Source organism: Mustelus asterias, chromosome 13 (genome assembly GCF_964213995.1).
Source record: "Mustelus asterias chromosome 13, sMusAst1.hap1.1, whole genome shotgun sequence".
Taxonomy (NCBI): Eukaryota; Metazoa; Chordata; class Chondrichthyes; order Carcharhiniformes; family Triakidae; genus Mustelus; species Mustelus asterias.
In genome coordinates, this window is record NC_135813.1 from 30,399,836 (window position 1) to 30,426,977 (window position 27,142).

At 43.3% G+C, this 27,142-nt stretch overlaps 1 protein-coding gene across 1 annotated transcript in view; it reads left to right on the forward strand.

The window, feature by feature from the left end:
* The window catches only part of cacna1ba (calcium channel, voltage-dependent, N type, alpha 1B subunit, a), a 664,407-nt gene that overhangs the window by 602,862 nt on the left and 34,403 nt on the right, over positions 1 to 27,142 (forward strand). The window contains exons 37-38 of the mRNA XM_078227596.1: positions 6,524 to 6,620; positions 9,174 to 9,279. Of these exons, the coding sequence (XP_078083722.1) occupies positions 6,524 to 6,620; positions 9,174 to 9,279 (203 nt within the window). The remainder of the gene's footprint in view (positions 1 to 6,523; positions 6,621 to 9,173; positions 9,280 to 27,142) is intronic.

The following is a 27,142-nucleotide window of genomic DNA, read 5'->3' on the forward strand; positions in this document are numbered from 1 at the left end:
TCCCAAACTTGTCCCCATCTGATGTCCAAAAATTGCAGCAGGCAGATCTCTGTTGTTGTCGCTCATTCAGCCCCGGTAACTGGGGAGACTGGCATGCCGATGTGGCATTGCCGACCCAATGTCATCAGCCCCTGTTTGACATTGGTGTGGCGGGGCAGGGGGGGGCGGGGGGGGGGGGGCAATAAAATGCAGCCCAAGGTAGTGTTTCAGAAACCAGTGTTATTTCACGGTCTGACCTGAAGGGGTCACACATTCATCGGTTGAAGGGAAACTGGGACATTCTCTTCTCATTGTCCTTCCCACTCATTAGGCTGTTCGGGAACTGTCAGGGCAGATACAGTTCAGGAATCATCACATTTATGAGCCTAGATTAGCATAGTAACTCTTCAGGGCTGCAGTGATTAATCACTTAATCTATGAACTCACACTGTAAACTATTTAAATACATCTGACAGAAGCCTTAAGGTACATGAAGCAAAGGATTCCAAAGGAAGATTTGCCTGAAGCCAACTGATCGGGTGAAGGTCAAACATGAGCATTAAAACAATCTATGTTTTTAAATCAAACACGTGTCATTTAGCAGCAACTAAAGGGCAACAACTAATGGATCAAGAGTTGTGGTGACCGATTGAGGAATTAGTCTATGTTTGCCGCAGGTTCTCTGTGGTTATCTTGTGATAATACAGCATGCCTTCTGTTGCAAGAGCAGCTTGCCTTTTTGGGAAACTGTCACTCGGTTGCCGTAAAGGATTGTGGACTCTGTTTCAATGTCCAGAAGAATGCCATGAATCCTGTGGCCAAAATCACTGATGGTGAACACAGCAGTAAGGGCAGGATAAAGTGAAACCGTGTGGATACAATCCTGTCAGCAGTTTTAGTAAACTTAAATTGCCTGCTGCATAGAATCATAGAATCCCTTACAGTGCAGAAGGAGGCCATTCAGCCCATTGAGCCTGCACCAATAACAATCACACCTAGGCCCCGTTCCTGTAAAGCCACGTATTTACCCTGATATTAAGGCACAATTTGTTACGGCCAATCAACCTAACCCACACATCTTTTGAATGTGGGAGGAACCCCACACAGACACGGGGAGAATGTGCAAACTCCACACAGACAGTCACCCAAGCTGGGAATCGAACCCAGGTCCCTGGTGCTGTGAGGCAACAGTGCTAGCCACTGTGCTGCCCTTACCATTTTGGGACGGCCTTGTGAATGGACCTTCTGATGCTTCGCCCCTCACCCACTCCGATTCCTGTGGTGGGCGGGCTGATAAAATTCTTGTCATTACGCCTGACATGTCAGATTATCAGGAGTTACTATATTTGTTTTAAATTTGTCTTTCGTGTAAAGCTGGCATGTGCTGCAACACCTCGCCATTATGGGCAGAGTTATTGTGGAAAAAATTATTTTAGTGCTTGGTATAGAATCTCCAATGTAGCCAGCTAAAAGCAGTCATGTGAGACAAAATCATTTGTTTGAAGGAAGCTATAGGTTCAACAAGTGACTTTTGAGTGCAGTAATGGTGACCACATTTCCTGATGACATTTCCGATTGGACATGCAGGACTGTGTTACCCTTTGACTAGCGTTAGTAAAGAGACAGCTGGCTTCTGATGTCAGAAGAAAGATTATAATCCTTATGTTACTGAGCGAACTGTATGTATAACTAGAGTACTGATCCATGGTGGCAGACTGTAGTGAATATTGGTTGTTGTTTACTGGCTAGAAATGGTAAACTCTCTGGTTGTGAAGTGGTTGAGACTTCTGTGTCTTAATTAACTAAATTGTTCATAGAATCATAAAATCCCTACAGTGCAGAAGGAGGCCATTCGGCCCATCGAGCCTGCACTGACCACAATCCCATCCAGGCCCTATCCCCGTCACACCACATATTTACCCTGCCAATTCCCCTAACACTAAGGGACCAGACTAAGCAAAGTGCAGATTTCTCACACCTGGGAATAAAAGGCAAGAGCAGCTAGCATCATAGAATCCCTACAATGCAGAAGGAGACCATTTGGCCCATGGAGCCTGTGCCGACAGCAATCCCCCATCCAGGGCCTAGCCCCATAACCCCATGTATTTAACCTGCTAATCTCCCTGACACATGGGTAAACAACCTAACCTGCATATCTTTAGACTGTGGGAGGAAATCAGAGCGCCCGGAGGAAACCCACGCAGACACGGGGAGAACGTGCAAATTCCACGCTGTCACCCAAGGCCGGAGTTGAACTTGGGTCCCTGGCGCTGTGAGGCAGCATTGATAACCACTGTGCCACCCCGTGTTCTGTCAATATTTAGAGGGGAGTGGGATGAAATTGTCTAGGATAGAGGATTAAAGCATGATTGCCTGAAGTACACTGCACATTACAGGCTAATGTTCTTCAGTAGAAAGTATCAACATGCCATGGGATTATCATTGTCTTTTGATGACAACGGTTTGCACTGTTGCCTCATGGTTGTATTTTACCACTTTCATCTTTGACATATCAATGTACTCCCCTGGAGCCTAAGGGAGGAATTTGACTGTAAGCCTCTGAGTTGGACTAAGTCCGGTTTATGGCTGTCCAGTTGTGGTTATTAGCATCTGAATGGATGTGCAATGAGCTGAAATTCACATTGCACAATGTATGTCCATGTTAACCTTTGGGAGATCAGAGTTTAAAGCTCAGTGATCCAACTGTTGCTTATTTCACACCCAAAAAGGGGGATAACGAGATATAAAAACTAAGCCAGTGAGTTAAATGGGTGCAGGATATAGAACAAAAATCTAGCGTATGTTTGAAGATAGGAGATGTCAAATCAGTGTGATGTTTGGTTTCTTGATGAGTAGATTTATCAGGCAGATCTGATGTCAGTGGGATAATTTTGCATTGCGACTGAGATTAAGGTATAATTTGAAGTCAGTGGTCTTCACTGGACCTTTATCTCACACCCTAAACTAACACAAATTCACCTGTCCCTTTACAGAGTGCACTTTGCCCACTTTGGACTTGTTCAGGAATTTGTCAGTTCAAAGTTAACGAGTAGGAAAGCTCGGCAGCAGCAATGTCTAGAGTATAAAGGTCATTGCATCAAGTTTCTGTTTCAGCGATTATCATTATTAGTGCTTGCCAATTTTCTCCCTTTCCTTTTTGCTTGACTCTACTTTCAGAAACATGTATGGTTCTCCGGAACCTTACCCGAGTCATAGAATTCTATCAGAGCATCCCTGCAGCGCAGAAGGTGGCCATTCAGCCCATCGAGTCTGCACTGACCACAATCCCACCCAGTCCCTATTCCCCTCATCCTACATATTTACCCTGCTAATCCCCCTGACACGAGGGACAATTTAGCATGGCCAATCAACCTAACCCGCACATCTTTGGACTGTGGGAGGAAACCAGAGTATCTGGAGGAAACCCACGCAATCACGGGGAGAACAGTGACCCGAGGCCGGAATTGAACCCGGGTCCCTGGCATTGTGAAGCAGCAGTGCTAACCACTGTGCCACCATGCCGCCTGTAAATCAATGTCAGGAGTGGGATTCTTGACCATTCTTCACATGTGAGCTTTCGCTATGAGCGTTGGCAAACCATTGAATACAGCACAACTGATTGTATCAAAAACAGAAAATGCTGGAAAATCTCAGCCGGTCTGACAGCATCTGTGGAGAGAGAATAGAGTCAACGTTTCGAGTCTGGATGGCCCTGACGAAGGGTCATCCAGACTCAAAACGTTGGCTCTATTCTCTCTCCACTGATGCTGTCAGACCTGCTGAGATTTTCCAGCATTTTCTGTTTTTGTTTCAGATTCCAGCATCTGCAGTAATTTTGCCTCCATCCAACTGATTGTATTCCCATTTGATGTCTATATGTGCAGTGCTCACTGCTTCATAGACCCCGGCTAATTTGCCATCCCAATTCCCTCACTCCCACATACCATATAGATGTTGAGACCAAGAATAACATTTCAACTGTTAGTTCAGGCTGAAATCAGCCTCATGAACCTTAGGGCTGGAGCTGCTTAGCACAATACCAGCATGCCTCTGTATAATTAACCATTGGACTGATTTAGGTTGTGATACACCAATGCGCTTTGTGTACTGAATTTGCAAATAAAAAGGATGCGCACAGACAAGAATTAGTTTTACACATGTTGACCTTGCTGGATGGCACGGTGGCATAATGGTTAGCACTGCTGCCTCACATTCCAGGGACCCGGGTTCAATTCTGGCCTTGGGTCACTGTCTGCGTGGAGTTTGCACGTTCTCCCTGTGTCTGCATGGGTTTCTTCCAGGTGCTCCGGTTTCCTCCCACACTCCAAAGATGTGCAGGTTAGGTGGATTAGCCTTGGGGTTATGAGGATAGGGCAGGGGAGAAGGCCTGGATAAGATACTCCCCTGCCCTCAGAGAGTTGATGCAGACTCGATGGGTGAAAAGGCCTCTTCTGCACTATAGGGATTCTATTGCCAGCGGATGATAGATGATCAGTTGAGTAGGTGCCATCTTCCAGTTGTGATACCAAGCAAATGGAACTGGAAGAGGAATGATATTTGCTCTTGTCCTCTGTTGCCCTCTGTTATTGCCTTAGAAATAAACGGTTCCTCTACACCCAGTGGAGGAACCACCATGATCAAACAACACTGAAGAGTCACATGAAAATACTTAACTCATTAGTAAATTTAATTGCTATTAAGTTTGGACTACACAAACAAAGTGGTTCCCGGTTAACTAATTGGAAAAAAAATGTAGGGGCAGAACAAAAGAAAAGTTTTTTTTTCTGCAGCTTGGTACTTCAAAAAATACTTATAAAACAAAAAGTGAAGCTTGTATGAGGTCATGTACACATAAAAGGAGTAAATATTCATATTGGTGGCAAAAATGATCTGTCACTTCCTAACTACCTTTCTCCTGCAGGTAACTTGGGCTAAGCAAACAAAATGGTGGAACTGCTGCAGATGAGATCCGTGTTTGGCCCATCATTTTTAAAAAGCAGACATTAATATTGTCAATTATTTATTCAATCATTGCCAATTCCGGTTCATTTAAATTCAAAAATACAAGCGTTCTTTCAAAAGCTGACTGATATCAAATAGGATTGATTACTTGACTCAAACTGGAAAAACTGTGGCAGTTTTATCCCATTTTCTTCATTTATTATTACCTAACCATTGATCACTCCATGGAAGCCTTCGGGCCAATATTTCAGAGTGCTATGGTGCTCAGTGGTCTTCATTACCTTACTCATTGTGGTTTAATTTTGAGAATGTTGAGCGTTTAAAGTCAAAGCTGTATGGATTGCTTGTTTAATATATTGACATTGTCATTGTGAATGTGATGTCTGTGATAGTCACTCGCTCATCATTTCCTTGAGGTTCGAAAGTAAGTATAGTTTTCCTCATGAACTGTCTGGGGTTTTCAATCAATAATTAGTTCACGAAGTATTTTCTTTTTTGGTAATGAAAAATATTACCGTGGAGTGACGTGTCCAAGTAAAAACTTTAGTTCCTATTCCTTTGATGCCCAAGTCAAAAGTCCTGATACTTAAAACGATGATACCATTTACAGCCCATCTGCAAATAAATTACAAATCATATAGACCTGACATAGCAACCCATCCAGTGGTACAAACGTTCTGAGTTTTCAAGTTTTACTGTTATTTCTGCTGCATATTTATGCAAAGGTTTAAAATAAATGAATTCAACCATAGAGCATGAATGAGAACATTTTAAATGCTTTGGTTATGACGGCAGGCAATTATTTAAAATACATATGCTCACCTTTGCAAGTGCAACCTGATGAGGAAATAGATTTTGTTCAATGAATATTCAATGTTGTTCTGTTTGCGTCCCATTTGGAAGTTTTTTTTTGCTCAGGAATCAGTTGTTTCTGCATGTACCATGTCGTTCCTTTGGTTTACGTGAACCAATCGATTCACTAATATGAAGCCTTGTTTCATAAGTTCATTTGTAGCGCTCATTTTCTAACCTGTGAAATTCTTTTTCCAGTTACCGGATTCATTATAAGGAAATGTACAAATTGTTGCGTATTATCTCACCACCCCTTGGCTTAGGGAAGAACTGCCCACATAGGTTGGCCTATAAGGTTTGAAATTAAACTGATAAGTAGATTATCCAAAACGCCCTGACTGTCTGCATCCGAATAGGAATGATTGACTTTGACCATCTTCTTCCATTCAATCCAGTGTTTAGCTTTTATGAGTTTGCTAGCGAATTTCTTAGCATGCTGACTTGAAAGTATGTTCGATGAAAGGAAGCCATCATTTGTACATTCTTTCACCATCTACTAAACTGTCAATCATTCCACATTGAAACAGGGATTAGAGAATCTAGATTTCATTGCAAGAAGACATATTCCCATGCAAAGCCTGCGTTGCACTGGAAAGTCTTGCACCTCCATTTTGGAATCTAATTAACCTGGATTTCTGTGTTTCTTTTTTTCCTTTCTGTTTTTGTTCCCCCTTTTTTTTGTTCTGTTGTTTGGACTTAAATTTGATTTTGCCTCACTTCTTTTCCAAAGTGGGCGCATCACTCACAATGACATGTATGAGATGCTGAGACACATGTGTCCACCCTTAGGTCTGGGAAAGAAATGTCCTGCAAGAGTCGCTTACAAGGTAGCATATGAACCAAATATATACACAAAACTACCTTACATGTCAAATCCAACTCTGTGTTTTCCTGTGTGTGCTATTATATTTATGTAACTGTTGTTCACGCTGTTCCATTTTGTATTCAGAAGTCTCAATATATTTCTGCCCCTATTGTGGTTAATGTGGTTGAACAGTTTGTTTTTGTTACAAAGGGTTCAACTGCTTTTTACATCTACCCTCATGGGTTGTTTTTATGTGTATATATAAATATATCTAGCTATCTATACTGGATTTTCTGGCCACGCTTGCCCCAAAACTGGAAAATCCCACCCGAGGTCAGTGGACCTTTCCATGGTCCGCCCCTTGCCCACTTCGATTCCCGTGGCGAGCAGAATGGGAAAGTTTGCCCCCATTAAGTTTCAAGCCCTAATCTATAAACAACAAGAAATCCTTAGTAAAAAGGCTTTTTTTTTCTCTGCCGAGTACTGTTTCTAAGCCTCCTTTGAGTTTGGGTCTTTTTAACAAAAGCAATCCATTTATACTGAACCAGTGTAACTAAAGCGCTAACGCTCGACGTCACGCAGCTATACAGAATAGTTCAAATAACAGAAGCGTGCTGGCAACAATGGATACTATCCTCTATCTATAACAGTTCAGATTGTGCTGTATGGTTCCAACCGTGTCATGCAGTGAAGCAATCCAGAGCTTCTTAAAATAAATATTAAAGTCAAGAGTTCCTGAGTTCGTACCTTGTTTAAATTTGCATGTTTTTACAGTAATCTGGACTAAATAAGTGGAGGGGCATGGAAGACTTGTTTGTCTGTCAGTTCTGGTGTCTGGTAAGGTTATCATGTCACAAGCCCCTTTTCTTTCATGTCTCAGTTGCCACTTCTGTGCATTTCCATTTGGCTATGTGACTTCCCAAAATCAATCAAAATAAATGTGATTATCTGTTTTGCTTATTTACAACCAATCAAAAAAAAACCACTCAAACGCACTGATTTTTGAAACATCAATCATCTTGGGAAGTGTGAAAGGGAGTTGGAAGGTAAATTGAATAAAAGGGAGGGTGAGAACTACACTGAGAATAAGGGCAAATCAGAAAGAATTGGGGGCAAGTAGTCTGCAACAAGAAAACAATAGAACTTGAGAGACTTGGGATATAATTAGAGACTGGTACAGGTAGAGAGAGAGAGAGAGAGACATACCAAAGTTGATTTCATTTTTCCCATAAGCTTAGCAACAAAAGATCCAAAAGATAAATCAACCGTAAAGATTTTTTTTTCCTCGACAATTGTGCAATATTCAGTCATTGCCATCAGAGTTCAATTATTTGTGAATAAATTTAGTTTTTGATCCGCAGTTACCACAGTTACTAAATATAACAGTACATTTTTAGTTTGGAACTTGTAGATGTGAAGTGGAACATTGTAATTGTACCTAGTTCGTATTTTACATAGTGACGATATTTTAGATTTATTCACAACTTGTATTAAACATCCCATTTTTCTCTTTATTTTACTTCTCTGTCCTCTTCCTGTTTGCAAAAAGACCTTGCTTTAAATCTTATTGTCTGGCACAAACTTAAATCTGCTTTTTTAACCTTTTTTTTAAAGAAAATTCAATCGTAACTCTAAAGTTTCTTCTCTTTTCCTTCTATAATTGTATATCGATCTGTCAGGTCTTCAACAGTCTCTTCAGAACAGCAGGACAAATCCCTGTACAGTTCATGTGCCATTGCATTCCAGCATGTACTAAATTGCTAGTCCTTTGAATTGCATGCGAGTCTGTGCCTGTTTCTGCTCTGTTGCGGAACTCTCCATCTGTCTGCTCATTGCTATGCATTTCTCTCTCTCTCTCTGTCGCTCAATTCTCTTGCTCTCGAATGGATTCACACTGACTCTATTTCAGTAAGTTGTTTGTTGCATCGTGTTGTGTTCAGACTAAAGAATGCTCACTTGTGTTAACTCCTGGTCTGCTGACTGAGATCGACAGTGTCAGAGCATTGCGAGCTCTATGTTTGCCGAATGGGTGAACCAGCCTTCTGATTGCAGGGTCCTGAATCTTCAGGCGCCCTTATTAGCGACACATTTTAACCTTGGAAAATGATGGCTGCATTTTATTGCTGCGTGAAATGTTTTTGAATAGGATTCCCATTTGTCCTATTCAGCCACTCGAAAAAATTAGATGCAAGAATTGCAACAAGTGCAATGATTACCAGCATTCAATCCAAGGTCACAGTATCAGTCATATCTGTGGTTGAAATGTAGATTAATTTTTTTAAAAACCTTCCAGAATACGGTACTTTGACTTACAAAAACAATTAAAATTGAAAATGGTTTTACATGTTTTCTAAGCAGATTGTGTACGAAGAGGGAAACTGGTTTTGTATCATTTTCCTATCTCTCTGACAGCTGCATGTCTTTAAAAGGAAAGTGGGTTTAAGATTTGACACCCGTTTGCCTCAGCGGATAAGGAGTTAACATTGTTAAAAGTGCAGCTTGCCACATGCATTGTCTATCGTCTGTGCTCAATGCAGAAATTCCCACTAACCTCCGGTGTCCTATTTGCTCACAGCGACTTGTAAGAATGAACATGCCGATCGCTGAAGATGGCTCTGTGCATTTCACGTCTACCCTGATGGCATTGATCAGAACAGCCCTCAATATCAAAATTGCTGGGGGTGAGTGGACAGTCCATACCAGCTTCTTGTAAGCAATACCTGTCAGCCTGTGTAGTAGAATCGGGGGCATTGCGTGTCAAGTGGAAGAATTTCCTCAAAATGGTTCATTGATGGTATACCTTTTCAAGTATCCAAATTGCCTGTCCAAATGGAGGACTTTGTCACTCTGTTATAGCGCTTGTATTTGCAATGTTAAAATGCATATTAACATCATACAAACAGTTAGAAGGAGGCCATTCAGTCCATCGAGCCTGCACTGACTACAATCACACCAAGGCTCTATCCTCGTAACCCTACATATTTGCCCTGCTAGTTCTCTTGACACTAAGGGGCAATTTAGCATAGTCGATCAACCTAACTGGCACACCTTTGGAGTGTGGGAGGAGACCAGAGCATCCAGAGGAAACCCATGCAGATCCGGGGAGAACGTGCAAACTCCACACGCTTGGTGACCTGAGGCCAGAATTGAACCCGGGTCCCTAGCTCTGTGAGGCAGCAGTGCTAACCACTGTGCCACCGTGCCGCCATCATTTTTGGCTTCTCATTAAACTACATTCAGTACTCAAGGTGGTTTTAGGCATATATATGCTTTTAATGGAGGGATACAAAAGATGGGGCTGAAATTTCGTGCAGGCCAGGTTTAAAGGCAAGAGGAGATCCAGTCATTTCCACCATCATGTAGCCCAGAAATCCAGCCCATCATGTCAAATATTTTTGCAAAAGAAATCTCTGTTTTCATTAAACTGGTGTTGACCAGTTCATCTGCCTTATGGGGTTTCAGCTGGTATTCTTGCTAAGGCAGATGGATAACTGTTGTGTGACAGTGATAATCATCTATATCATATATCCATCTTTTGATTTATGCTTGCGTATAGGTTTCTGTCAGCACAGACATACAGGGGAGGTGATGGCCTAGTGGTATTATTGCTAGGCTATTAATCCAGAAATTCAGCTAATGTTCTGAGGACCCAGGTTCGAATCCCACCATTGCAGATAGTAAAATCTGAATTTAATAAAAAACATCTGGAATTAAGAATCTACTGATGACCATGAAACCATTGTCGATTGTCAGAAAAACCCACCTGGTTCACTAACGTCCTTTAGGAAAGGAAATCTTCTGTCCTTTGGCTTACATGTGACTCCAGGGCCATAGCAATGTGATTGACTTTCAACTGCCCTCGGACAACTGGGATGGGCAATAAATTTTGACCCAGCCAGCGACGCCCATGTCCCACGAATGAGTTAAAAACAAATGTTCATGAAAGGCTTATACCCAAGGTGGAGGCACTCACCTTTGGAGGTTGTGACGGTAATCATAGAATCCTACAGTGCAGAAGAAAGCCATTCAACCCATCAAATCTGCACCAACCACAATCCAACCCAGGCCCTATCCCATAACCCCAAGAATGGGGTACCCTAGCTAGTCCCCCTGACACTGAGGGGCAATTTAGCATGGCCAATCCACCTAACCCACACATCTTTTGGACTGTGGGAGGAAACCAGAGCACCCGGAGTTAACCCACGCAGACACGGGGAGAACGTGAAAACTCCACACAGACAGTGACCCGAGGCCGGAGTTGAACTTGGGTCCCTGGCACTGTCAGGCAGCATTGCTAACCACTGTGCCACTGCGCTACCCCATGTTCTGTCAATATTTAGAGGGGAGTGGGATGAAATTGTCTAGGATAGAGGATTAAAGCATGATTGCCTGAAGTACACTGCACATTACAGGGTAATGTTCTTAAGTAGAAAGTATCAACATGCCATGGGATTATCATTGTCTTTTGATGACAACGGTTTAGACTGTTGCCTCATGGTTGTATTTTACCACTTTCATCTTTGACATGTCAATGTACTCCCCTGGAGCCTAAGGGGGGAATTTTGACTGTAAGCCTCTGAGTTGGACTAAATCTGGTTTATGGCTGTCCAGTTGTGGTTATCAGCATCTGAATGGGAATCGAACCCAGGTCCCTGATGCTGAGAGGCAGCAGTGCTAACCACTGCGCCACCGTGCCGCCCATTAATAATCACCCTTATGTGACACCAGCAACAACCAGCAGAGGTCATTGCTATTAGTGTAACATATAGGCCAGATGTTGTTCTCCCAGTGGAGGTGTGAATCGAGTTAGAAAGTGCTGAACATAGTTTCTTTGCTGGAAAAGCCATTTTCCAGTGCCTTCCTGACCCCACATCATGAGCATGTGGAGCTTTGGCAGGGTGGGGACGGCCTTGGGTGAAAAACGCACATGTGGGAGTCCCAACTGTGAAGACCACGGGAAGATTGCATTTTTTCTGCACACTATTTTTGTGCGGTGGTGTTGGTTTTGTACATCCTAAAAAAAAAAGTGCAGCTCCCTGGAGTGTTTGTGACCACTGAGAATTGAAGAGCTGGGAACATTTCTGTTTTGACAGTTTCAAATGTCACTATTAGATGCTGCATCATAATGTAGATGGGGTTTTCATGTTGTGATTTATCATTGGGATTTTCCTGCAAATGTAAATTAACCCTTTCATTAACCAGCTCTGTGTAATTGTTGTGATGCATTACAATACTTTTCCAATTGTCAAAAGTGCAACAACATATTTTAAAAATGTCTTTTTTTTAATAATGTGATTTAACTTGACTGACAGCTCTGGCCAGTTAAAAGATCTTTCTTTTGAAAGTTGACAAATATCTCTGTACGTGCTCCCCTCCTTTGATCGTCAGGCACTCTGCTTTGAAATCAAAATGGGACACCACTTGGTTCTGTATGTTTCAGGCACTGTAGCTGGAAGCTTTTGTTATGGCAGCTGTAGCCATCATGAATGCTTGGCTGCATTTCAAAAGCTTTTAATAGTTTCAGCTCAGCAAATGGGCTATTGATCCATGAACCATTGAAACTTTTAAGAGACTGGGAGGGGTGGGGGGTGCGATCTTACCAGAATTTGGCAAAGTGTCAGGATCTGGCTGGTTTTCTCTCCAGATCTGATGACAATCTATCAAAAGATAAATCTGGGCATGTTTCACACTGACATGTTGGGGGAGGAGCCTAAATATGCTGGTAAAACTAGCTGCACTGAGATTGGGGCACCCCCCCCCCCCCCCAGTCCCTTGCCCCAGAACATCGCTGGCTTCAGACCCCTTAACCCCAACCCCCTCACCCAAACAGCCATCACTGGCATCCCCAGTTCCCATGTCTGCTCCTGCCCACCACCATAAATATCAATCCCCCTCCCCCCCCTATGAGGCTCCTACTAGGGTCCCTCATGGCACTACCCCTGACATCAGTTGGCACTGCCAGGTTGGCACAGCCAGGTTGGCATGGGCATGGTGCCAGACTGGCAGTGCCAATCTGTGCCACAGGGCAGTGCAAGGGCAATGCCTGGCCATGTCCCCTTTCCCCGGGAGCTATTTTTACACCCTTTACATGTGGGGGGATGTGGGGGGTGGGGGGGAAATCCCACAACAAGTTCCTGTCAGGGAGGAACCTGTTATTAACACATTGGTGGGGTTTGAAATTCTGGTGAGGGGTCATTATCTGATGGGGATTGTTTAATTATATTAAAATATACGCAAACGTCTAGATTAGAGTGTCGGTGACAGAGAGTCAGAGACTAGAAGTCAAGGCAGTTCTTGCAAGAAGGTATTCTTGGTGATGGACTAAAAAAAGAGAAAATGTTGGAAATGCTCGGCAGGTCGGGCGGTGTCTGGGGAAAGAAAGAGCTGACATTTCAGGTTGATGAGCTTTTGTCAGAACTGGAAGAGATGTAACAGGCTTTAAGCAAGTACAGAGGGAGGGAGAATGGGGACAGGGGAGGTGGTGGAAGTGGCAGGGAGAAGAAGAAAGATCTGTGATAATGTAGAAGACAGGAGGGGCGGTCTTGCTGATGGAATGGGAAGTATGTTTCCCAAGGGATCAAAGTGAGCTTCCAGTGGTCCACAATTAGACCATAAGTTGATAGCCTCCAAGATCCCAGGGCTGAAACAGAAAGTATTGGTTTTCCAAATTTATTGAAGCAAATTTAAACTTGCCCTGATCTTGATATTGGTCAGGCAATTGGACAGCCTGGGTTCATTGAAGGAAATAAGGGAAGATAGTTTAGGGCACAAATCTCATTGATTCAAGGAGTTGATAGTAATAGCTGTGAGAAGTGTATTGATTCGTATTGGGCCTTTCTTTAATAGAATCATAGAATCCCACAGTGCAGAAGGAGGCCTTTTGGCCCATCGAGTCTGCACTGGCAACAGTCCCACCCAGGCCCAATCCCTGTCACCCCATGTACTTCCCCTGCTAATCCCCTGACAATAAAGGGCAATTTAGCATGGCCAATCAACCTAACCTGCACATCTTTCGGACTGTGGGGGGAAACCGGAGCACCCAGGGGAAACCGGAGCACCCGAAGGAAACCCACACAGACATGGGGAGAACGTACAAACTCCTCACACACACTGACCCGAGGGCGGAATTGAACTCAAGTCCCTGGTGCTGTGAGGCAGCAGTGCTAGCCACTGCCACTGGGCCACCCCTTCACTGTGCCGCCCCTATCCATAATCTATATTTACATCAAATAAATTACTTTTAGTTTTTCAGGGAAGTGACATGTTTTACTCTTGTTGCGGTGGTCATCTGACCTAATAAAGCATTAGACTTGTTGAACTGCATGTCCCATTTGCATTAAGATATGGGCAATGATAGACAAAGCAAATAGTAATAGTCATTACGTAAGTTGTCCAGCAAAAGTCAGTATCATCATGTAATGTCCACGTATCTGACAGCTCAGAAATCCTATTGATTCGTTTACAAAGGATCTCAGTAGCTCTAAGAACCTAGTGAAGTTCATGAAGCAGATTAAAGACTGGTTAGTTTTTTAATGACTGAAAATAACTCATGCTTATGTATGTGTGAATAATTAAGTCACAATGCATTGACTTTTGGGTTTGGTGAGATAAATGTGGGTTGATTGTGAGAAGTATATGTATTGGTTGGCATGCTCGATTATTGTGTTGGGTAGTCTATGAAAAATAGTTAGGAAAGAAAATGGGTGCAAAGCAAGTTAAACAATCATTTGAATATATTTGATAAAATTAAACCTCTGCAATGCCAGCTGCAACCTGCAATTGTTGATGTAAGTCCTATTATTGAGTTCTTCTATGATCTTCCTGGCTTTGTTCGCACCACAATGGTCCAGCAGTGCTCACCACATGAACTTCCTGATATTTATAAATTACTCCCTTTAACTGACACAGGGTACGGCACCAGCTGCATGTTAACTTTGTTAGGATCTATTGCTGTGATTTGCAGGTCGCAACACATCCAACTTTGATCTGTTTCGCTGATTATCTGAGGCACAGTTTTCCTCCATTCGCAGTTTTTAACCCAATAAAGCAGCAAAGTAAAAAGCAATGTTTCCTGCTTCAAGGTCAAAGTTGCTCAATTCAAATGCATTCCAGTACGGTTTTACTTGTATTTATTCATTCCAATTATTAGATCATTTGAATTTTGAGCTAGCAAATAACGTTGCATTAGCATAAGTGGGCTGTGATTTATTTTTCACGAAAGTCAGTGAACAGAGGAAAATATAGCCCAAAATTCTGAAGTGATGAACTGTGACATGCGTTTTTAAGTTGGAAGGTATTTTTTGTTCAAATACAATACTTGCAATAGAAAAAAAAAAGGTACAGAATATGGCGTTATGAGATTCACAAATTCGCTCTTCCCGGCCCGCTGCTCTGTAACGAGATACCAGTGGCGACTTTCTCGGGCCATTTTTCTATGGTGCAGTTAGCCTCTTGCTGGGAAACAACGCAAGGCTGATCTTACCATATCATTAGTGAGCCCGGGACGGTATCGCCCATGCTCGTTAATGTTTCCCACCCCATCGGGCAGGTTCCCACAAACAGGGATTAAAGCTGATCCCCATCAAATTCCCAGCGTGAATCCCCCGGTGGACTCTGTGAAGTGCAGAAAAATGTGTGCCCAGAAAAACAGGCGGGAAAATCTCCCATTTTCCCATCCGTTGGGCACTTAGATTTTGGGGGGGGGGGAATCACCACCCCACATCGTGAAACTTTCCGAAGGTTCAGCCACTGAGGAAAATGCTAAGTCCTTTTTGTTTGTGAAAAGACAGAGGTTTCAATATTTTAATGTATACCACTGACTGTCAAAGTCAGTAATAAGCCCATCAAAAATTATATAACAGTTAGAAACTATTGATGAGATTTATATAAGAGAAATTATTGAAATATCAGTATGAAATATCTGAAAACAATACAAAGTTATTAGCACTCTTTTCCAGATTTATAAGTTTATGACAATGTACTAGATCCTGCCAGAGAATAAAGGGCCCTGCTTCCTTCTTTTGAAATCTCTTCTACATCCAATTGCGAGGGAAGCATTTTAATTGGAATTCCTTTCCTTATCTTCCACTGGCACTAATGGTATCCACTAAAACATTTGAGGTCAGGGGTGTGGGCTGTTGTTAGAAGTTAAGACACTGGATTTGAATCCTCTTCATTTTCTAGTTGGAACTCTGCGGATTGCTTACCAAGTGAGAAACCAGAGAATGAATACTGCCTCCGAAAGCAACACAAGTAGACTTTGTCGTCTGGTGGTGCTTAACTAAAAATTGATAATACCTATCAGATGGAGTGGGGCTGCAAATGGCCATTACTCCTTTGACTTTGATGTTGCACTTCAGCAAGCCTTACTTATCATCTATAGATGGAGCAGACATTGACATCTGCCACAGCAGAGTTAAGATTGAAAGAACTGATGGCAGCATACAGACTCAACATAGCCTGGCCAAATTATTATCTCATTGAAAGATAAAATCAGACCTGTAAAGATGTTCGTGAAAACTGATTGCTACAAACCAGTAAAACAAAAATCTGTGACCTGTTCAACGCTATCCTCTGCAGTCTGGTCAACTTAAACAATTTAACTTAAACAAACCAGAAGAAAACAAAATGCTACATGTGTAAGACAAATATACGGGGGCTGTCATGATGTTTTCTTGTGTTTAAAACTATCGTTCCCCTCCTGTAGCCAGACAAAGTCACGGACTGGTTCAAGGGACTTATTGACAACTGCAGTGCTACAGAACTCCTGACTAAGTCAGTCATTCAGACCAGTCAGAGTGCAGAATTCAGAAATACACAAGCAATTATAGTTCCAAATTCGATTATAAGTAATTAGCATATACCAATAAAAGTATAGGAGTTATCTCTCCCCACTTTGTATCATAAAGCAACGATAACTAGATCTCTGCCCAATGGTATATCAACCTCCCTTTCCATTGTTCCTTGTTCTAATGGACAAACATGAGCTGCAGCGATACATCGTTCAATTAAACAGTCCTTAACTCTTATCGGTCTGCTTTAATCAGGACCTGTGGTTTGCACATAGCTTCCCTGTGTGAGAGAGATTCAACTTACAGCTTGTATGATTTTTAAACTTGTGATTATCAACCCTTTCAATAACTCTAACATGGAACATTTTAACGTTTCAGAAGGCAGTTTGAATTATCCTTAAATTACTTAATTTCTGTCCTATTTTACTTTTTACCATATTCCCCCTCTGCTAAAAATGACAGTGGATTTGTTTTAAATATAGGGCAAGCTTGACATTTTTAATCAGGTATTTAAATTGCACTGGAGTTTATGACTCAACTAACATTTAGTCACCAGGAGGGTGTCAACAACAAATAATGATGACATGGATAAAACATGCAATGCCAAAGGGCGGCTTCATCCCCATTTTGACATAAACATTCGGCAGTGTGTTGTCACATTTTAAAAAGCTCGAGCTAAACATTTCTTTTTTTCAATTTCTGTCAGAGGAATTAAGAGGCTGCTTGTCATTGGTATGCGAATATAAATAATGGTAATCTGTGAACAGAACTGAGTGTGCAACAAGGAAGGATTCTGACTGTATGCATGCACAAATTTATGAGATAGTTTGACAATATTTTTGTAAAGGGTTTTTTGTAAAGTGTAATCTCATTGCATATGTGTAAGTTCTATGTGAAGAGTGTATTCACACTATCTAACAAAAGAATAGGAGTACTTCTCAGGCAAGGGGGTGAGTGCTAAATGGGCAATTTTAGGTCAGCCGCCTATTTTACTGTGATGAAACTGTGCCTTTAAGAAATGTATTCATTTCATGTTTCTTGTAAGGGGTATGTTTAAAATTCAGCTCTGATTTACATAGTGCCAAATTGTCTGCTCACATGCTGAGAATGCAGGCTAATGATTGATTTTAGCTAGGGATGTGACTGTTTTAATCTGAGTTAATGCATTTTTGTTTATTTGTTTTTGCCATTGGGGTTTCAGAGTAGGGTTTTGATTAGGATGATTGACAGAATCATGTGCTTAAGGGGAAGAGTTAAACTTACAGGGAAAAACAGGCAATTTCTGCTTGGTTTTGAAAGTAGTAAGAGGTGCCTCTCTCTGGGGGCTGCTGCTTGGGACCTGTTAGGAGAAATAAGTCTCTCTCTGTCTCTCGCTGCAGAGGTGTTCTGGCGGTTCAAGGACTGGCAGCTCAAGTACCAGCATGTAAGCCTGTGTGTTGCTAACTGACTTAGAAGAGGAGTTTTTATTTATTTCTTTATTTAATTATTAGTGTCACAAGTGGGCTTGTATTAACACTGCAAATAAATAACTGTGAAAATCCCCTAGTCTCCACACTCTGGCGCCTATTTGGGTACAGTGAGGGAGAATTTAGCATGGCCAATGCACCTAACTAGCAAGTCTTTCAGACTGTGGGAGCACCCAGAGGAAACCCATGCAGACATTGTATGGAGTTTGCACATTCATCCTGTGACCCAAGCTGGGAATCGAACCTGGATCCCTGGCGCTGTGAGGCAGCAGTGCTAACCACTGTGCCAACATGCCGAGTTTAAGTCTATCAGAGGAATGTTGCTTGAATTGGAACTAATAGAGATAGATTAGCAGTTAAGAATTGTATCATGTCATGTTTAAGTATTTCAATTGGTAAAAGTTAAGCTAATACATTTGTTATAGGTAAACTGTATTAAATAAAGTTTGTTTTGATAAATGCTTCCTACTGGGTCAATAGAATCACATCTGGAGTGAAGCACCTTATCCTCACACTAATGCCAAAATAGGAAAATCTGTTGGGATCTAGTCAGGCTTCGTAACATATTTTAGAGTTTTTGATCTGCACCTTAACAGTACACAGTGCATGATGTTTGGTTCCAGTGTAGATGATGTGTAGGGCTGTGGGGAGAAGGCAGTGAGTGGCACGAGGTGATCTGATCCGTCGGAGTGCCAGCACAGACACAAGGATCAGAAGTTTCCATTCATGTCAGTGGGATTCTCTGGTCCCGTTCCAATGAACAAAGATTCAGCTGAGCATCAAATTCTCCGTCCTCGCTTGCATCAGAGGCCGGGTGTGTGAACAGCCGGGAAAATTCCGGCTAAGATGCCGAAGAGTTGTCTCTTGCACTGTGTCCATTCTGAGATTCTGAAAGGACCTCTCCTCAAATTTCATTTTTAAATCAATTGTTTTGAAAGTCAGAACATGCATGTGAGAATCTTATTTGGGTTTTCAGACTATCACCCTTCATCTGAGTTATTGAGGGCGTTACATCTGAAGCTGGTGTATTGGTCTCTGTTCATGCGCTTCTCATCCATCCTGCTGTATTGATGCCTACCAGCAGTCCAGAATATTCCAAAGGCTGGATTTTCTGCATCCCTGCTGGCAGAATTGAAATAATGAGGAACTTGTAAAATCCAGCCTTCCTGTTACCCACCCACCTACTCCCAAATTGTATGAAATTTTGTGGGGAGAGGTAGAGGTGTCATGTTGCCTGCCCGTCCACCTTTGAGCCTGTTGAGGCCCTTAAGTGACCAATTAATGGTTACACAAGGGTCCCAGCCCACCTACCGCCACTATTTAATCTGTAGAAAGGAGAGAAAGCCAAGCGGGAAGCCCGGAGGTTTTAGTTGCATGGGATGGTGTCAGGCAATGGGGTGGACCTCCTTTGTGCGTCCTCTGAGTCCATTGGACATACCCCCAACAACCACAATCACACATTTCCCTTTACTGTCGCCCCCATTCCACCTCACCCAGCCTCTCAAATCCTGTCCCCCAATACCCCTCTCCTGGGCCTACCAATCTGACCCGGCAAAATTACTCCCACTTAGCCTTGGTGTCCAGTCTCCAGTCACTGACTCCTTTGGGGCCTTCCTTAACTCCCAGTGGCCAACACTACTGGCTGCTGAGACCACAGAGCTACTGGTCATCTGATTGGCTATCAGCTCTCTTAGGCAGGACTTTCAGACCTTAAAAGGAAGACATCCTGCCTCTAAGCTATTCAGGGCCAATTAAATGTTCATTGACTGACAGTGCGGAAGCCAGTCTTCCCCTGGGTGGGATCCCCATCGACCTTCTAGCTGGAGGGGCGAGGACTATGTTACCCTATCTAATACAGCCCAATATTATTGAGGGACCTGCAAGATTCGATAACATTAATAGTGTTTAGCTAGAAGTTATGAGTTGGAAGTATTGTAAACTGTGAAGAGCACAGTATAGAACTTTGAAAAGGACATAGACAAGTTGGTGGAGTGGGCAGATAGGTGGCAGATGAAGTTCAATATGGAAAAAAAGTGTGAGGTGAAGCATTTTGGTAGGACGGGGGTGGCACGTTGGCACAGTGGTTAGCACTTCTGCCTCACAGTGCCAGAGACCTGGGTTTGATTCCCGGATTGGGTCACTGTGTGTGGAGTTTGCCAATTCTCCCTATGTCTGCGTGGGTTACCTCTGGGTGCTCCAGTTCCCCCCCCCCCCACAGTCCAAAGTTGTGCGGGTTAGGTGGATTGGCCACGCTAAGTTGCTCTTTACTATCAGGGGGACTAACTGGGGTAAATGCATGGGGTTGTGGGGATAGGGCCTGGGTGGGATTGTGGTCGGTGCAGACTCGATGGGCCGAATGGCCTCCTTCTGCCCTGTAGGGATTCTGTGATTCTATGAACATGGAGAGACAATATAAAACAAAGGGTTAAATTCTTAAAGGGCCGCAGGAACAGAGAGACCTGGATGTCTTTGCACGTAGATCATAGAAACCCTACAGTGCAGAAGGAGGCCATTCGGCCCATCGAGTCTGCACCGACCACAATCCCACCCAGGCCCTACCCCCACATATTTACCCGCTAATCTACGCATCTCAGGACTCTAAGGGGCAATTTTTCACCTGGCCAATAAACCTAACCCGCACATCTTTGGATTGTGGGAGGAAACCGGAGCACCCGGAGAAAACCCACGCAGACACGAGGAGAATATGCAAACTCCACACAGACAGTGACCCGAGCCGGGAATCGAACCCGGGACCCTGGAGCTGTGAAGCAGCAGTGCTAACCACTGTGCTACCGTGCCGCCCCATCATTTAAGGTGTCAGAATAGGTGAAGACAGCGTACAGTATCCTGGGCTTTATTATTAGGGAAAGAACAAGTTATGCTGAAATTACACAAGATACTAGTTAGACCTCAACTGGAATATTGTTTGCAGCTCTGGGGACCACACTATAGCAAGGCTGTGAATGCATTGGAGTGAGTGCAGGTTTACAAGAATGGTTCCAGGGATGAGAAACTTAAGTGATGAGGATAGATTAGAGAGGTTGGGACTGTTCTCCTTGGAGAGAAGGCGGCTGAGAGCAGATTTGATAGAGATGTTCAACATTATGAGGGGGATGGACAGAGTAGATAAGGAGGATCTGTTCCCACTCGTAAAAATAATCATGAATGAGAGGGCACAGATTTAAAGTGATTTGCAAAAGAAGCAGATGTGATAGGAGAAAAAACTTTTTCGCACAATGAGTGGTTCTGGTCTGGAATACAATGGAGGTATGGTGGAGGCAGGTTCAATCGAGGCATTCAAGAGGGCATTAGATGATTCCGTGAGTAGAAACAATGTGCAGGGGTTATGGGGAAAAGGAGAGGGAATAGCACTGTCATGATGCTTGTTTGGAGAGGTGGTGCAAACACGATGGGCTAAATGGCCTCCTCCTGCGCCGTGACAATTCTGAGATTCTGTGCAGCCGAGAAATTATTGTGATATAATTGGAGCAATGTGTACTGTAATTGTGTGCGATTCCCTTCACTGTCACTGTAGCAGTAGCATTAACATGATCAAAATAAAAGGTAATGTTCTATGGATACAAAAAGTGTTTGTACATGGATTTCACCAACAGCAATTTTTAGCATCATTGTTAATGCTCTGTGATAGTTTCACAAAAGGGAAAAGAGGTCCTTGCTGAATCCAGAACACAAAGGAAAGACATACCAACCATCAGTCAGTGGATTAAGACTGTATGGAAGTTAAACAAAGAATACGAAACATCCATCAAGGATTACAATCTCACTGACAAAGCACAAAGCCTGAGTAATTCATTATTATGACCACAGCTTTGAGATGAGAGTGAAGTTTTGCACATGTTCCAAAGGCATTTCTTAAAACACACACAGATATCAATAATTGATGTGGGATGGTGTCCACTTTAAAGAGTTCAAGAATGTGATATAATCACTCACATTTTATTCCAAAGAAATCCCTTGCCTTATTCTCGCACTGCCCATGGCCTCTGAGCATCCCAACTCTTTACAGCCAACAATGTATTCTTTGAAGTGCAGTCACTCTTGCATTGCAGGGAAATGCAGCAGCCAATTTGCATACAGCAAGGTTAAGCAAGGTGCAATGAGATAGGTGATGACCCCCAGGACTTACATGGGGAATCACTGATTGACCTCCCTGTAGGACTCATTGAATACGAGCTCCCTGTGGATTGGTAATTGACTCAGCAGGTGGAGCTTCTATACCGAGCCCTGTATAAAGCAGGTCCCTGAGTGGGTCCATTGTTGTATTGTCCCAGTTGGGACCAGTTTGTGTTCACCACAGGCTTGTGGTTTCGCTTTATTTTGTGCAATAAAGCACTTGTCCTTTACAGCTGACTCCTGGAGTTATTATAAGATACATTATCAGATCAGCTCGATGTTGGGCGAGAGATACTGACAGAACTCCCTGGTCGTCTTGGAAAAGTGCCTTGGGTCCCAAATTGGCAAGCAAGGCCTCAATTTATTGTCACATCAGAAAGATGGCGTCTCCAACATCGCAACCCCAACTTCAGTACTGCACTGAAGTATCTGCATAAATGATGCTCTAATCTCCAGGCGGCACAGTGGTTATCACTGTTGCCTCACAGCGCAGGGACCCGGGTTCGATTCCCGGCTTGGGTCACTGTGTGGAGTTTGCACATTTTCCCCGTGTCTGCGTGGGTTTCCTTCAGGTGCTCCAGTTTCCTCCCACAGTCTAAAGACGCGCTGGTTAGGTGAATTGGTGATGCCAAATTCTCTGTGTACCTGAACAGGCATCGATCGGAGTGTGGTGAACAGGGGATTTTCACAGTAACTTCATTGCAGTGTTAATGTAAGCCTACTTGTGACACTAATAAATAAACTTTAACTTACAGTGGCATTTGAACCAGTAAGTTTTTGTTGTGTAAGAACTTATTATAGTCACCATCTATTTTGAAGATCACCTTCATGGCTAACAACAATTCCTTAAAGGAATTTAGATAAATGTAAACAACTTTCTCCCTTTACTAATTCTGTCTCTATTGTGTTAAGCTGATATATCAGATATGGCACATGTATAACAAACATCCACTAAAATGGCACATGCCCATGATTATGGGCGGCACGGTAGCACAGTGGTTAGCACTGCTGCTTCACAGCTCCAGGGTCCCGGGTTCGATTCCCGGCTCGGGTCACTGTCTGTGTGGAGTTTGCACATTCTCCTCGTGTCTGCGTGGGTTTCCTCCGGGTGCTCCGGTTTCCTCCCACAGTCCAAAGATGTGCGAGTTAGGTTCATTGGCCAGGTTAAAAATTGTCCCTGAGATGTGTAGTTAGAGGGATTAGCGGGTAAATATGTGGGGGTAGGGCCTGGGTGGGATTGTGGTCGGTGCAGACTCGATGGGCCGAATGGCCTCCTTCTGCACTGTAGGGTTTCTATGATTCTATTATAAGGGGACCAGAATCTTTTCCTTTGATCTCTCTTTGGGTTGTCTTTATGGCTGCAATCTGAAGATGCCCATCATTCTGAGTCCCCCTCATTTCCCAGACCAGTCCAGTCCACTTGGTCACCCAGCTCTGCTTTTCTTGTGATTTCCTGATGAATGTATCAATCTTCCTTCAGCAGTGTCTATAGGAATCCCATCCCTTAGCTAGTTTTCATGCTGTCCACATTGTATTTTGTAACTTGCCTTTGGATTACATGAACTGAAGGCGATCCAAATCCAAGCCAATGCAATCGAAGAGCCTGCTTACGTGAATAGGAATGATTGGCTTTTGCAGTGTTATTGTAGGTGTGGCTGTTCAGAATCACATCAATGAAATTCATGGTCTCATTAAAGAGTATGGCATGCTACCCTGGAGATGCCAGATCCATTTCCTCTTTTAATGATTGTAAGTGATGTTTTGTATGTCGGGGCGTAGCTCCTTTTAAGAGAATGGGTCAGGTTGGGGAGATAATGGTCTAGTGGTATTATCGCTACACTATTAATCCAGAAACTCAGCTAATCTTCTGGGGATCCGGGTTCGAATCCTGCCATGCCAGATGGTGGAATTTGAATTCAATAAAAATAATCTGGAATTAAGAATCTGTTGATGACCATGAAACCATTGTCGATTGTCGGAAAAACCCATCTGGTTCACTAACGCCCTTGAAGGAAGGAAATCTTCCGCATCTTACCTGGTCTAGCCACCATGTGACTCCAGAACCACAGCAATGTGGTTGACGCTCAACTGCGGATGGGCAATAAATACTGGCCAGCCAGCGACATCTATGTCCCACTAATGAATAATTTTTTTAAAGGGTGACCCCCAAGGACGAAGAGGGGGGGAGCGTGGAGGGAGGGGAAATGATCAGCCCGGCGACTGCCCTGAGAGGTCAGTTGTTGTTTGGAGTGTGGAGCGAGTTGAACTGTTCCCTGGCACCTCTGTGAAGTGGTTCTTGAAAATACTTTTCGGCACTAAAGAATTTAGCTAGTGATATCACTAATAATCACACACCGTACAATAAGAATGGGTTATTATTGATTCCATCACCATGCCAATTTGCATTATCTTGACTGAAACACATTGTTTTTTTGTGTTCTTTCTCCCCCACCCTCCCCACAATTGATTCAAAGCCCTGTTGTGTTAACCAGTACAACCAGTGCGCACACAATCTGGGTACTGATGTCATCTACCTTACTTCCTGTAAATACTCCGGGACAGAGATGCTGATCGACATCTGTTTTCCTTGGCTGTGCAATTTGTCAGTCGTTTGACGTTACTGGGGACTGGAACAGAACTGTAGTGACGCTATGCTTCTGCTAGCTGATGTAATCCAAAGTGGATTTGTTTTTAGATAAAGCCTGGAATCTATTAAATTCAAGAAAGACTTTGATTGAAATTCACTTTTTCAATCAATGTGTATATTTCCAACAGTCATTCTTGAGTAGATTTCATTAGACTATTGAGTGGTGACATCACATAACCAAAGTAAGTGATCACTGTACCAATATGTTTGTTAGACATTTAATTACATTGGCGCAATCCCAATGAAAATTTCAAGAAACTCAGTTATTACAGTGGAAAGATCAGCACTATAATTTTAATAGGTAGTCTTCAGCACTGTTATAAAAGTGGGGATAATTCATGTTCTCAGCATTCTCCTCGTTCTTCCATGAGCAGTGCTGGTAATCGGAACATTGCATACATTTGCATCATTATATCTTGCAACAGAGATTTTCTCTTATTCATTCACAGAATGTTATGATTGCAGGCAAGGGCAGCATTCATTGCACATGTCTGAGTGCCCTTGAGAAATTGGTGGTGGCCTGCCATCTTGAACCGTTGCAGCCCATGTGGTGAATTCACACCTACAGCGCTGTTAGGGAGCAAGTTCCAGGATTTTGACTCAGTCACAGTCAAGGCACAGCGATAAATTTCAAGTCAGGATGGCAAGTGACTTGGAGGAGAGCTTGAAGGTGGTGGTGTTCCCATGTGCCTGCTGCCCTTGCTCTGCTGAATGGTAAAGGTCACTGGTTTGGAAGGTGCTGCCCAAGGATCTATGATGAGAGGCATTGCATCTTGGAGATGGTTTGCACTGCTGCCACTGTGTCAGTGAGTCGGTGAATGTTTGGGGGTGATGGAATGCCAATCAAGCAGCTGCTTTGGCCTAGATAGCATTGGGCTTCCATTCTTTGTTCTTTCATAGGATGTGAGCTTTGCTGGCAAGCCCAGTATTTGTTGCCCATCCCAATTTGTCCCTGAACGGAATGGCTTGCTAGGCCATTTCAGAGAGCAGTTAAGAATCAACCACATAGCTGTAGATCTGGAGTCACATGTAGGCCAGACCAGATAAGAATGGCAGATTTCCTTCCCTGAAGAACATTAGTTAACCAGAAGGGTTTTACAGCCATTGATAGTTTTGTGGTCACCATTACTGAGACTGGCTTTCAATTCCAGATTTATTTTTATTGATTTGAATTTTAATTCTCCTATCTGCCATGATGAAATTTGAAGCAGTTTTTCAGAAATTTAGTGGGTAATAGTAGTAGATAGGCAGCACGGTGGCACTGTGGTTAGCACTGCTGCCTCAACTCCAGGACCCGGGTTCGATTCCGGCTTGGGTGACTGTTTATTTGAAGTTGGCACGTTCTCTGTCTGCGTGGGTTTCCTCCGGGTGCCCTGGTTTCCTCCCACACTCCAAAGATGGGCAGGTTAGGTGGATTGACCATGGTAAATGTGTGGGGTTACAGGGATAGGGTGGGGGAGAGAACGTGTGTAAGATACTCTGTCAGAGAGTGGGTGCAGACTCAATGGACCGAATGGCTTCTTCTGCACTGTAGGGATTCTATGATTCTACTCCAGGGACATTACCACTCCACCACCAATATTGGAGCTACACTCATCTATGCTACTGGGGAATATTCCACCACTTACCTGACTTGAACCTTGTAGATGGTGGACAGACCTTGAGCAGTCAGAGGTGATTACTCACGGCAGAATTCCCAGATTCTGACCTGTCCTTGTAGCCACAGTATTTATTTAGCTGGTCCCTGCAGTTCAGTTTCTAATAACCCCCATGATGTTGATGCTGTGGCTTTCAGTGTTGATAATGTCACTGAATATCAGAGAGAGATATTCCGCTTCTCTCCCATCAGTGACAGTAATTCGGCAGGATTCCCCGCGGCATTTTTCTTGGCGGTGGGAAGTTGCATGGCAAGATGTTCTGGTCCTGCCGCTGTCAATGGCAATTCCAATTGAAACCACCCCACACTGCCAGGAAATCCCTGGCAGGGGGTGTGCAGCCAGCAAGAGCACAAGATCTGCTGGTGTGAAGAGCCAGACGATTGCGCAGTGATGTCCCAGAGTTGAAATGATTGGCCACAAACAACCCACAACCAACTTCCTTTGATTTAATTAAGACAAAGTAGACTGACATTATGAAAATTGGTCAGATTGGTTTGTTCTGATTTTGGAGAGAGGACATACCTCGGCACGATAGCACCGTGGTTAGCACTGCTGCCTCACAGGGACCCGGGTTCGATTCCTGGCTTGGGTCACTGTCTGTGCGGAGTCTGCACATTCTTTCCGTGTCTGCGTGGGTTTCCTCCGGGTGCTCTGGTTTCGTCCCACAGTCTGTAAGATGTGCATTGGCCATGCTAAATTCTCCCCCAGTGTACCCTCGCAAGCACTGGAGTGTGGCGACTAGAGGATTTTCACGCCATTGCAGTGTTAATATAAACCTACTTGCGACACTAATAAACTTTAAAAACTGAGTCATTTTCAACATTGCAGAATAGACACCAGCGTTGAGG